General features: G+C 41.0%; 1 protein-coding gene across 1 annotated transcript in view; it reads left to right on the top strand.

Moving 5' to 3' along the window:
• The window catches only part of arap2 (ArfGAP with RhoGAP domain, ankyrin repeat and PH domain 2), a 155,294-nt gene that overhangs the window by 62,860 nt on the left and 79,812 nt on the right, over positions 1-12,622 (top strand). Inside the window, exons 12-13 of the mRNA XM_033983754.2 lie at positions 1,001-1,086; positions 4,079-4,261. Coding sequence (XP_033839645.1) covers positions 1,001-1,086; positions 4,079-4,261 — 269 coding nt within the window. The remainder of the gene's footprint in view (positions 1-1,000; positions 1,087-4,078; positions 4,262-12,622) is intronic.

A 12,622-nucleotide genomic window follows, 5' to 3' on the forward strand; every position in this document is an offset into this window, starting at 1 on the left:
ACATCACATCAGGCCTAACAACAGCTGAACATATCTGCATAAGGGTTAAAAGGTGCTGACTTACTTTGCCTTTTTACAATGTAGTACATACGTACTTTAATTTTATCAGTTCAGTTCTTCTTCAGTTTTATCAATTTGGACATGGGACCAGTAAAAAGCACACTGATTTGTGGTGGTGGAATGACTCTTTGCAGTTGGATTGGAACTAGCACTGTGCGAAAATCTTTTTTTTTTTTTCGTCATGACTGATTTTTAATTTGAAATATTAAAAAAAAAATTTAAATAAAAATATTTCCTGAAGATAAAAAATACAGACTTTTAATATTTGGCATCTAACACAAAAAGTCAAAATTCTTCCTCCAAAATTTGAACACTGATTCAAACCATATTCTTTTACTGAGATACTGACCATGGATCTCTCATTTAAAAACACCCAAGCTGATCATTGATGATTAAAAATGACTAAATCTGGTTCTAGATTACAATTCTATTAATTGCACAGCCTTAATTAGAACTAATGAGTAAAAAAAAAAAAAATCACCACAGTTTACATTAAAAGTAATCAAGTGTTATCCTCACTGGGCGCTGGTCACATTCAAACATATATGCCTTCCTTGCTTCTGTCTCATATATTATAGATGTCCGGCCTGTCTCTGGCCATAAGCAACCCCAGCAGCCCCCCTCTCACCCAAATAAACAGACCGACCAGCAAACACAATGAATTACTCATGATTCATTAGCAATTAATAGGCCTCGTTCTGTGCCTTCATTTCCAATTAGGGGGAGCTGAGGGGACTAAACACGTCTGTTGTGAAAGTCATGCTCGGCTTCTCCGTCTCCTAACTGCCTGCTGCTTTATTATTTATTCCATCATTGGCATTTAGAGTACGTTTGGTGGTACACTAAGGAGATGCCGGGGAATATTATGTATCTCTTAATTTGTGTAAAACCATCGAGGCTGTTTTTAAATGTGTCAAATGTGTTTCCATTTGTGTTTCAGGGCAGCACCGTTCCCTCGGCCCCAGTATTTCCAAAGTCCGCAGCATGAAACTGGACAGCAGCATCTGGAGTAATGAGCTAGTGGAGGTACTGTCTTTGCTAATTATTTTGACGCTTGGCCTGGGTACCTATCAGTCTGGTTTACTTTTTTTTTAACTTTTTTTGGTGCCTATTTCTGTATTAATCATTATATTTAGTGACAAAAATAAAATTACAATGTTCAAATTTACTTTTTTGTGGAAGACAACTGTATGTTTCATTTTTAGAGTTTATAAAGGTACACTATGTAACTGTTTTGATGGAAACATGCTCACAGTAACACTATGTTTTTTAAGAATTTTTTGCGAGAAAAACACTTATTGTATTGCGATTGACTGAATGCAAGATAGAATTTTCCACAGTATGGCATTAAAAGTATCTAAGCACTGACAGTTACATGGAAATTGAGTTGGCAGACCCACACAAGAATAGGTTACACAGTCGACCTTTAAATAAAATTTATTTTACTTATTAAGTGTACTTTTTATTAATGTCTGAACATTATATAGTATCAAACGTTGGTGCCAAAACATTATTTTTTTTCAGTGCCAATTTTTCTTTAAAGGGCCCATAGTATGCTATTTACTGATCCATGTTATAGTGTTGTTTCCTCATTAAAAACATACCTGAAGTTGTGTTTTGTTTCATTCACACATATTTAATGCACAAACCATATTTAGGCAGAGTTCTTAGTACTCGTGATGGTATGTGGTAATACAGGAAGTGCTACACTGTGTTTTTAAACTTTATACATGATTTATACATACAGGATTATTTCCACCCTGGGATTTCCAATCTCTACCAATCAAAAGGTAAAAGAAGCTGTTAACTTGAAAACTACCGCTTCATGACATCACTAGGTGGAACAGAGCATTTTGAGCTTTGGAGATGTAGAGAGACTAATAATTAAGGTTTACTCATGTAAACATGTGTAAAGGAAACAAAACACAATTCCAGGTATGTTTTTGAAGAGGAAAAAACATAACATGTCGTAAACCTCACAAGAGTCAATTTTGTGTAACATAGGATATTTAATACCAGAAGTATCTTTTTCCACTGTAGTAATACCTTTTAACATTACCCGAGCACATAAACACACAAAAAGTATCTTAAAAGGGTGGACTAAAGTAATGATGGTAGCATTGCAATGGCAGTAGAATAACTACCGTAAATTTCGGATTATAAGCCGCTACTTTTTTTCCACGCTTTGAACCCTGCGGCTTTTACAGCAGTGCGGCTTATATATGGAATTTTACTGGATAACGGCCCCTGGGGGGCGCTCTCTAGCTGTAAACGTAAAAGTGAGACAGACGTGGGGAAAGATTCTGCTCTGAAGAATTCACTAGTTTTGATTTTGAACGATCATTTTGCGCATCATGAAATGGATATGATGCAGTTTTTAAGATAAAGAAACAGAAAGGAAACAGAGCAGGGGTCGGCCTTTAACACGCACGCAAAGAGCCATTTGGACCCACTTTCCACATAAAATAAAACACTGGGAGCCGCAAATACTTTTTGACATCTAAAATGAAGATAACACTGTATAATAACAATAATGTAACGGAATAATGTAGGTTTTACTTTCACGGACAAGCCTTCTACACGTGGCAGATAAATATGGCAAAAACAACTTAAGTGCATTAAAAAAATACAACTCACCAAACCGCTGCATCATGCATCGCGCTGATTATGTGATTATGTCTACTCTACTCCGCAGTTTCTTTAAAAAAACAACAACAAAAAAACTCGTAGCGTATCGTTTAATCCCAGGTGCTTATTCTCCATGTGCCAAAGCAGTTTTGAAGGTTTCATTGCCTTATTTGCTTTTCCCGTATGTTACGCAGAGCGGACTCTGTGCGTGAGTCACCTGTAGCGACAAACCCAGATTTTAAGTAGGCATTGTCTGTTAAATTTATCTTTCTTTTTCTTGGAGGTCGTAGTCTCTTCTTCTGGCTCCTCAGTTGTCCTTTTCCCCTTTGTTAAAAAGATCTCCAAAGACTTTTGTTTTGGCTCATTTTCACTCGCTTGTGGCTCTACTTTAATGCGTCGTGTCTGATGTGTTATACGTGATACGTCATCGCAGAGACAAGAGCGGATAATAAACTTGCTACTACATCAAATAGATTTCTGTGGCGATTTCCAGCAGGATTTTCATGATACATCTACGGACGAGCTTATTAGTGTGTCATTAGGGACGGGCCAAAGTTGCTCCTGACCCCTGTGCGCACAACGTCTCAAAATCAGGGCTCTTTACGCAGGACTGAGCTGTGTCTGTGTTAGTTCCCAAGCCACGCAGAGCCGCAGTATGAGGCGGAAAGAGGCGCATGCGGCTCCGGAGCCGCGAGTTGCCGACCCCTGAAATAGAGCCACTGCACGTAAGCTCGACATCAATGAATCCAACTTGGTCAATGTAAAAAGACGACAAAAGTTTTCAGAGGAAATAAAAGCAGATTTTCCGTGTTGGTGCAGCTTTATTTTCTAAACCTGCAGATGTGTTCATCCCGTGTTGTTGTCGTGTTGGTGCCAATTTTCAGGCACAGTTTAAAAAAAAGCGTGTCGGTGCACCGTCTTTCTGTGTAAATATCTCATGTTACAATATGAAAACCTGCGGCTTTTATTCAGGTGCGGCTTATATATGTACAAAATTGATTTTCTCTTCAAATTTAGCTGGTGCGGCTTATATCAAGGTGCGCTCTGTAGTCCGAAATTTACGGTATTTATAAAGGTTCAAAAGTAGCATTTTACAGTATTTGAAATAATATATTATCTAGGTCTTTTTTTATAGTTGCTTTACAATTTCACTCCCCTTATTCCATGTTGGATACCATTTCTATAGCCACGGTTGCACTGTAGTAGAGGGGTAAGCATGGTTGTGCCCCGCTGACAATCTCCAACAGTCACTCACATCTCAGATTTATGCACACAGGTCAAACAAAATGAAGTGTCTTGCTAAACTACACAGCAACAGTTTGGGTGTATGAGCAAACACTGAGCCAGTAATCAATATCAAACACTCCAACGTACTCTTTTTGCTCCACAGTTGTTCCTGGAGGTGGGGAACCAGAAAGCCAACAGTTTTTGGGCAGCTAACCTCCCCGCTGAGGAGGAGCTCTACAGCGGTTCGTCGGCCGAGCTGCGGGCCACCTACGTCCGCAGAAAGTACAGGGAGCGGAAGTACTGCAAGCTCCTGGAGGACTACGACACCATGGAGCAGCTCAACCAGGTGCGCATTTAGTCAAGTCTACAGGGCAAAGGTCAAACGGCTTTAGACGGAGGGTTTGGTACAGGATCACAGCTGATTTTGGTGGCTTATATCTAGGCCTGTCACAGTAAATACTATATTTGCTTATTGTTCAGTACGTGACAGACAGAACAATTATTTTTGGGAGTCAATATTTATCGTGGGACTTTTTTTTGCACTAGTGGGGAACCCTTTTGTCATTTTTCTGTTCTACAATGAGATACAATGAGATACAATGAACTGTAGAAGGTCGCATTATGAACTTCTGTGACTCATTATAGATACAAACTAACTACTGAAGTGTTCTGTTATTCAAATGTTGCAGTTCCCGGTAAGTTCTATTCCAGGGTACTTGAGAGGAGAATCCGACCGATAGTCGAACCTCGGATTCAGGAGGAGCAGTGTGGTTTTCGTCCTGTTCGTGGAACACTGGACCAGCTCTATACTCTCCATCGGGTCCTTGAGGGCTCATGGGAGTTTGCCCAACCAGTCCACATGTGTTTTGTGGATCTGGAGAAGGCATTCGACCGTGTCCCTCATGGTGTCCTTTGGGGGGTGCTCCGGGAGTATGGGGTACGGAGCCCTTTGCTAAGGGCTGTCCGGTCCCTGTATGATCGGAGCAGGAGCTGTGTTCGCATTCCCGGCAGTAAGTCAGACCTGCTCCCGGTGCATGTTGGACTCCGCCAGGGCTGCCCTTTGTCACCGGTTCTGTTCATTATATTTATGGACAGAATTTCTAGTCGCAGCCAGGGGCCGGAGGGGGTCTGGTTCAGGAACCACAGGATTTCATCTCTGCTGTTTGCAGATGATGTTGTCCTGATGGCTTCATTGAGCCAGGACCTGCAGCAGGCACTGGGGCGGTTTGCAGCCGAGTGTGAAGCGGCTGGGATGAGAATCAGCTCCTCCAAATCCGAGGCCATGGTTCTCGACCGGAAAAAGGTGGTTTGCCCTCTCCGGGTGGGTGGTGAGTCTCTGCCTCAAGTGGAGGAGTTGAAGTATCTCGGGGTCTTGTTCACGAGTGAGGGAAGGATGGAGCGTGAGATTGACAGGCGGATCGGTGCAGCGTCTGCAGTGATGCGGTCGCTGTATCGGTCCGTTGTGGTGAAGAAGGAGCTGAGCCGGAAGGTGAAGCTCTCGATTTACCGGTCAATCTACGTTCCTACCCTCACCTATGGTCATGAGCTCTGGGTAATGACCGAAAGGACAAGATCGCGGATACAAGCGGCTGAAATGGGCTTCCTCCGCAGAGTGGCTGGGCGCACCCTTAGGGATAGGGTGATGAGCTCAGTCACACTGGAGGAGCTCGGAGTAGAGCCGCTGCTCCTACACGTTGAGAGGAGCCAGCTGAGGTGGCTCGGGCATCTGCTCAGGATGCCTCCTGGATGCCTCCCTAGGGAGGTGTTCTGGGCATGTCCCACCGGGAGGAGGCAGACCCAGGACACGCTGGAGAGACTATGTCTCTCGGCTGGCCTGGGAACGCCTTGGGATCCCACCAGAGGAGCTGGAGGACGTGTCTGGGGTGAGGGAAGTTTGGGAGTCCCTGCTTAGACTGCTGCCCCCGTGACCCGGCCCCGGATAAGCAGTAGAAAATGGATGGATGGATGGATGGATGCAGTTCATATCATATTTTTTAACAATTTTGTACATTTGGAATAGTTTTGGGGGAATATTTCTGATTTATGGTTTGGTTTCAATATTATCGTTTATCGTCTATATTTACTTCAGCAATATATCACACAGCAAAATTTCTTATCATGACAGACCTACTCATTTCAATATCTTGCTCGATTTGTAGGTACTGTTCACAACAAATGATTTTTAGAGTTTTTAATGATACACTATGGAACTTTTTTGGTGGAAGGTCCAGCACGTGCTTGTCTCCATGGAGGTGTTAATGGTTTGCCTGGAATGTTCCACAGTATGCCATGAATATAGATATATCTCCATGGAGACACGCAAATTATGTCACCAGATACTAGTCAGATCTGTGGAGAGGCAGCCCAGCTCACAGTAACAATGCATTTTTTTCAAGAATTTTTTTTACAAGAAAAACACGTGTTGTATTGCAGTTGGATAAATGCAAGATAGATCCGTTTAATGCCATACTGTGAAAAATTCCAAGCACTGACTTGTACATGGAAATTGAATCAGCAGACCTTCACAAGAAAGGTTACACTGTGGACCTTTAAATTCATTTTCCTTTTTAAAGTAAATGTATTATTTCACACTTAAGGAGTTGTTGTCGTTTGTGTTCTCAAGCACCTATTGATTGCTCTATATTTAATTAAGAGCTGTCACCAAGAGAAAAAGTAGCCAATTTAGCACTGTCAGAGGGTGTCATCATCACACAGAAAAACAACACAAAGGCTGAGGCTAATTACAAGTTGGCATGGCTAAGCTGAAGGCAACAAACTTAAGCTGATCAGAACTAGATTTGGTTACTGTAAGTAGCTTTGGGTTGGTCGTGGTTATTTGTTTTACCAATTTTGTAAAGTTGAAGATTGTAATTTTTTAATATGATTTCAAAATAGGGCATGCCATAATGGCCAAAATACTTTTTTACAATATGAAAGAAATTTTGCAATGGCAATATAATTTACTAGATACCTAAGCTAAAATATTTTTTGGTCTGTGGTATCATCGTTTAAAATTGGTTCTTGTGAGTTTAAGCTATGTTGTAACATTTTGTTTCATTCACACATTTATTATTAGTCTGTCTACATCTCCAATGTTCCAGCTTGTGATGTCATGTAGTGGTAGCTTTCTAGTTTACAGCTATGTTTTACCTTTAGATCAGTATACAGATTGGCAATTCCAGGGTTGAAATCATCCAAATGATTCTAGTGAAAATGTATAAGTTTAAAAACACAATGGAGCACTTCCTGTATTACCTCATAACATCACAAGGTGGAACAGGGTGTTTACAGTTGGAGAGGAGAACCTAAATATGCAGGGTTTGTGTGTTAAACATGTGTGAATGAAGCAAAACAAAACTCCATGTATGTTTTTGATGAGGAAACAACATAGATCAGAAGATGACATAATATGGGCCATTTAAGTTGCTCTAGGCTTTAGCAGTAGCAATTAGCCACCGCTTCTGTCAGCCTCCCATTGTCTCCTGCGTTTCAGCTACAATGTACACACAATTATATCACAATCTCATCCCCATGTATATATATATATATATATATATATATATATATATATATATATATATATATATATATATATATATATATATATATATATATCCAGAAATATAATACAACCCAGCCCTGTTTCATAATGGTCTAATTCATTCGTCTAACCACAACAGTTTGGCTCTTATCACAGCTAACATGCAGGCAACATAATCTACTTTATTCGCTTTACCTAAAAATGTAATGCCAGGTCCACTCAGTACAACTTTTAATAGTTTGATGTGCGAGTGCTTTGCAAGTTCACTCCCTTTTTTGACAGCTCCATCGGTACCTGACAAACTCCATTAGCTAAATCCGCTAAACCCGGGAAAGTCCAGTGGTGCTGACCTTTGTACTGTCTGCACAACCGAGCTGAAAGTCAGGAACTGCCACAGGGAAGGTTCCATCGATCTCATGTGTAAGCAGATTGACACAGGGGCTGCTCTGTCAGTTCGTGGTCAGGGCTTACAACCTAACGCCTCCTTTTGGCCTGCTGTAAAAAGAGCCGTTTTTACAGGTTTGAGCTTCACAACCGCAAACTTTCCTCCTCCGTCAGCACTTACGCAGATCATTACAGCGTGTATTGTTTTCCTGAATACAGAGGAGAGGAGTGGAGTGGGGGAATAGAGAAAGAGAGACGCGAGCTAAGTGGAAAAGTGGATTAGGATCACAGAAACAGAAACGCTTGGGTTGGTTTTATTGCGGCTTTCGCTGGCTTCGGGTGGGAGTGTGTGGACATGCGTGTGAACATGTGACGTGTGAATTTGCTGCTATTGTTATTGTAAGAGAGAGGTGCAGGAGCTGTGACAGGAGCAGGCATGCGTGAAAAAAGGTGTCCATTTAAAAGCTTCGGGAAAACTGAGACGTATTTTTGTTTGGTTCGCCTCTGTCTGCACTTTCTTCATAAATGGGCTTAGAAGATATGATAGGGATCGATGTGTCAAGATGCTACGCCGCAATCTCGGCAAATCTCTCCTTTATATTTAGTAAAAATAGTATTTGAACATATACAAAGCCAGCCAACTTAATCAGATCTGACATGCTGTTGAGTTTCTTTTCACAATTAATTAATCGGCGAATGTGTGAGCGGTGATACAGCTATATAAAACCTCACCCATTGGGAATTGTCTTGGTTACAAAGACTATTCTTCATTGACATTCATGCGTTTTTTTGAAATCCACCAATGACATTTTAATAGGTGTTACGAGCCCAGGGGTCACAGAACTCACTCAACAGATCCAGTAAATCTCTTTAAAGTGTCGTTCGGAGTAATGAAATAAAAACTGCCCGTGATTTATGCCTGACTGCATCAATATGGCGTCTAATAGAATGCGCAGGGGGCGGGAGGGGGCGTTCCTGGTGTGCGCCCTCTCTCCGTACCCCGCTCCTGTCCGTAGTCCCATGTTCCCCATTAGAAGCTCATATCCTGGCGACCTCCACAGTGTCTCCACAGGCCGGCTGACCTAGAGAGGGAGGTGTCGGAGGACCTCCTTATATCATTACACGCACCGCCTTTGTCTCACGCGCACATGCACTCGTGTGCCGGGCTCTAGTGGCTGCAGTAATTGCTATGACACAGGAGGTCACTTCCAGAGACGATACAGAGTAAGGCCTGGTTAATCTGACCCCATGGTGTATGAGAGAGGCCGAACCAGGGACTAAGTACTGAGGAGGGACGTGTGTACTTGGACTCGAGCAGGTTACATGTGTGCTTAATTGAATAAATGCCGCTGATATAGGAAAAGAAAAAGTACTCCCACTATATTACAGTATTTATTTTATTTTATTCTTTTCATATTTGGTTATAGTCGAGACTAGAGAGTGTTGCACATTGTTCAGAAGTATCATTAAAGAAGCTGTATTCAGTTATGTCTGCTCTATAGCTATAATTTATGACACCTGTGGATCATTATGTTATAATTTGCACATTTTAAATCGCAATATTCATCTAAAATGACTTAATAAACTAAACAAGTCCATTGACTTCTGCGTTAGAAAATTACGGTGCCCAATGGGAGCTGATGTCACCATAAACATCATCACAACAGAGTTGGTACTGCCGATGGACAGGTGCTGATAGCGAGAAGCAGATTTTTTTTTTTTTTTTCATTTGTACCAAAATGGCAGCAAAATGGTGTCATGAAAATAAGCGATTAAAGATTGCTCAAACATGCACGGATCACTCCAAATACAACTGCAGGTGAGTAAATGGTGAGGTGAAACAACTGTAACATGGCAGTGTTTGGCGCTCAGACCCTGGCAGAAGACATTGCGATGAAGGGCGTGGCCACTTAGATGACATTTAGGAGATGTCTTCTCCTCGTGGCCTAGACACTGGAGGTGGTAGAGGTGAGGCTGAGGAGAGTGAAGGGGACGATGAAATGATGAGAATCTGAGGGGGTGCTGGGGAGCGGCTGTGCATCTGCAATGATTAAAATGTTTAAATTGGGAAGACTGGGCGCTGATTGGACGAACAGGAGGTGAGACAAGCAGCGGGGAGGAGTACTTTGAGTGAGGTGATGAAGGCTGAGGAGCAGGTACTCTGGAGAAGTTGACGGGGGCACAGTTACATCTTCCAGTTTGAACTTAATTTAGCTCCATATATGGATGAGAGTCTTGATATCAAAGTTCATACATATATATATATATATATATATGGCAGGGACATTGAAACCTTTTGTATGCATACACTCATTGACATACCTTCACCACCCAAGGTTCGACCATTAAGTAGTATTTGTACTTGAGTATTGGCATCTGCATAAAATTTTTACCCTCAAAATCTGGTGGATGTAAAAAACAAAAAATGAACTAGTACTTATTTATTATTTATTGCACTTCTATTTTTGATTAAAGTGCATTTATTGTTGCACTGTACTTGACTTGAATAGCATATTGAATCTAATCTATCCTAAATAATAATAATCCTAAAGCTTTTTTTTTTTACATTTATTCATGGAAAAAAATTACTGAATGATATTGCCAAGCCATATAGATGGATGTCCTGTTGCTAAGTCCTCCTATTATTCCATTTTCTGATGTTATAATGTTGTTTCCTCATCACAAACATAACTAGAGTTTAATTCACAGATTTAACACCCAAATCCTTCATATTTATGCAGAGTTCTTCTCTCAGACAGAAAACACTCTGTTCCACCTTGTGATGTCATGTGGTAGTACAGGAACTGCTCCACTGTGTTTTTAAATTCCATTCACCTTCACTAGAATCATTTGGATGATTTCACCCCTAGAATTGTCAATCTCTTCTGAAGTAAAGGTAAAAGGTATCTGTTAACATGAAAGCTACCACTTCATGACATCATGAGGGGAAACAAAGCATTTTGAACTTTGGAGATGCAGACAGACTAATAAAAACACTCAAACGAGTGAATGAAACAAAACACAACTGCAGGAATGTTTTTGGGGTGGTAACAGCATTATAACATGGCTTAAAGCTCATAAGAATACAGTTTGTGTAATTTAGGACCTTTAACCCATACTTCAGGAGCAGTTGATGCTCACGATGGAGCGCCTGACTCCCCATCTACAGATCTTGATGGCTTGTTTTGTTCAGGAGCACCTAGAGTGTCGAGTATTTTGACTATTGTACATATAGCTATTATAAATACTACATCCTTGGTAAACTTTGAATAAACTTTTGAATACTTAACTCCTTAACAAGACTTCTCTGTTCTGAACACCCCTGACATTCCTATGGACAACATGGGACGTAACCTGAGATAAGCTCCAATGTCTTCATATCCTTTGGCGTGTGCGCGGGCGACTTATTGACAAACGCTTTTAGTTTGTCTGTTGCACGGTTATACGCCTCACTTTGAGACGGATCGGGCTCGTTTGCGGCCGATCGATGGAGCTTACGGACGCGATCCAAGTCCGATGAAAGCCCGGGTCCGCTCGTTGAAATTCCGCCATTTTCCGCTCGACTCCGGCTGATCCACTTTGTCGCGGGTCACGGAGCACAATGTCACATCCATTGACCGCGCTGATGGGAAGAGGCAGACGGAGAGAGGGAGAGAATATTTTCCTCCGCTCTGTTCTTCTACCTCTTTTTATCTTGTTTTCTCTGAGTGTGCTTACAAGGTGAAACAGGTGAATAGTTTTAACAAAGCGCGTCTGCCTGGCGAGACACTTTTCAATATGAGCCGAGGTGTTTTGCTCCCATTAAAGGAGCATCTCATCCTCAACAACATGTATTTATGGAAGAGAAATTGAACGTACCTCTCCCCAGAGACCTCTCAGAGCAGCCTTTATGACTGATTGCTGAGACCAAGTGCCTTAAGCAGCACCGTGGGCTACTAGAGGGGGAGCTTTTGTTCAGCCATGAAAAAACACTCAATACAAACTTCACATTTATTACTTTATACATGGTGGTATATGGCAGCTTTTACTGGATGAAGTCTGAAAAGTACCCGGAACATTGGATAAAATACATTTCTGGTATAGATGCATTGCCAATATTTTGCCATTTTGATAAAGGAGGTGCATTTACATATACTTTTTACCCATGAAATGCAGTGTACTTAATGTAGGACTCAAATCACAAGGTGTCAATTGCCATACTTTTTAAAATTTGGAAGGCTGAGCCATGAAGGGCGTCAGACATAAAACCTATACAGAATTAATATGCAAATTTGAGCTTGGCAGTATATATCTACAGAATAATATCAAAGGAATGAAAAAATATAATATAAAATATATTGTCTATGAACAGATAATTAGAATTCTAGTCCTCCTATGTTTTTGCATGTCATAAAATGTGATCTGATGATTATTGTTATCAGACTTAAAATATATTGGGAGATACTAATTGTATTATACACATCACTGTACACTTGGCAACTAGAGCTGGGCAAAAAGCCAAAAAAGATAATTTTTTATGTCTATGGAACAATCTTCACCCTCCATTGTATTTTTTCATGAAGATGTTTTTTAACATTAACTTCCTGAAACAATACAGACTTTTAATTATTGCTGTTTAAAGGTACACTATGTAACTTTTCTAATAGGGGGTCAGACACCTACCTGGCTCCACGAGGAAGCTGATGCTTTGCCAAAACTGTTCCACTGTACAGTATCAAATTTCTTTCTTGCTTGTAGTCAAATATAGGTATTTTTACTGTTACTGTTACTATTGTTGCCTCT

This window comes from Periophthalmus magnuspinnatus, chromosome 18, assembly GCF_009829125.3.
Source record: "Periophthalmus magnuspinnatus isolate fPerMag1 chromosome 18, fPerMag1.2.pri, whole genome shotgun sequence".
Classification (NCBI taxonomy): Eukaryota; Metazoa; Chordata; class Actinopteri; order Gobiiformes; family Gobiidae; genus Periophthalmus; species Periophthalmus magnuspinnatus.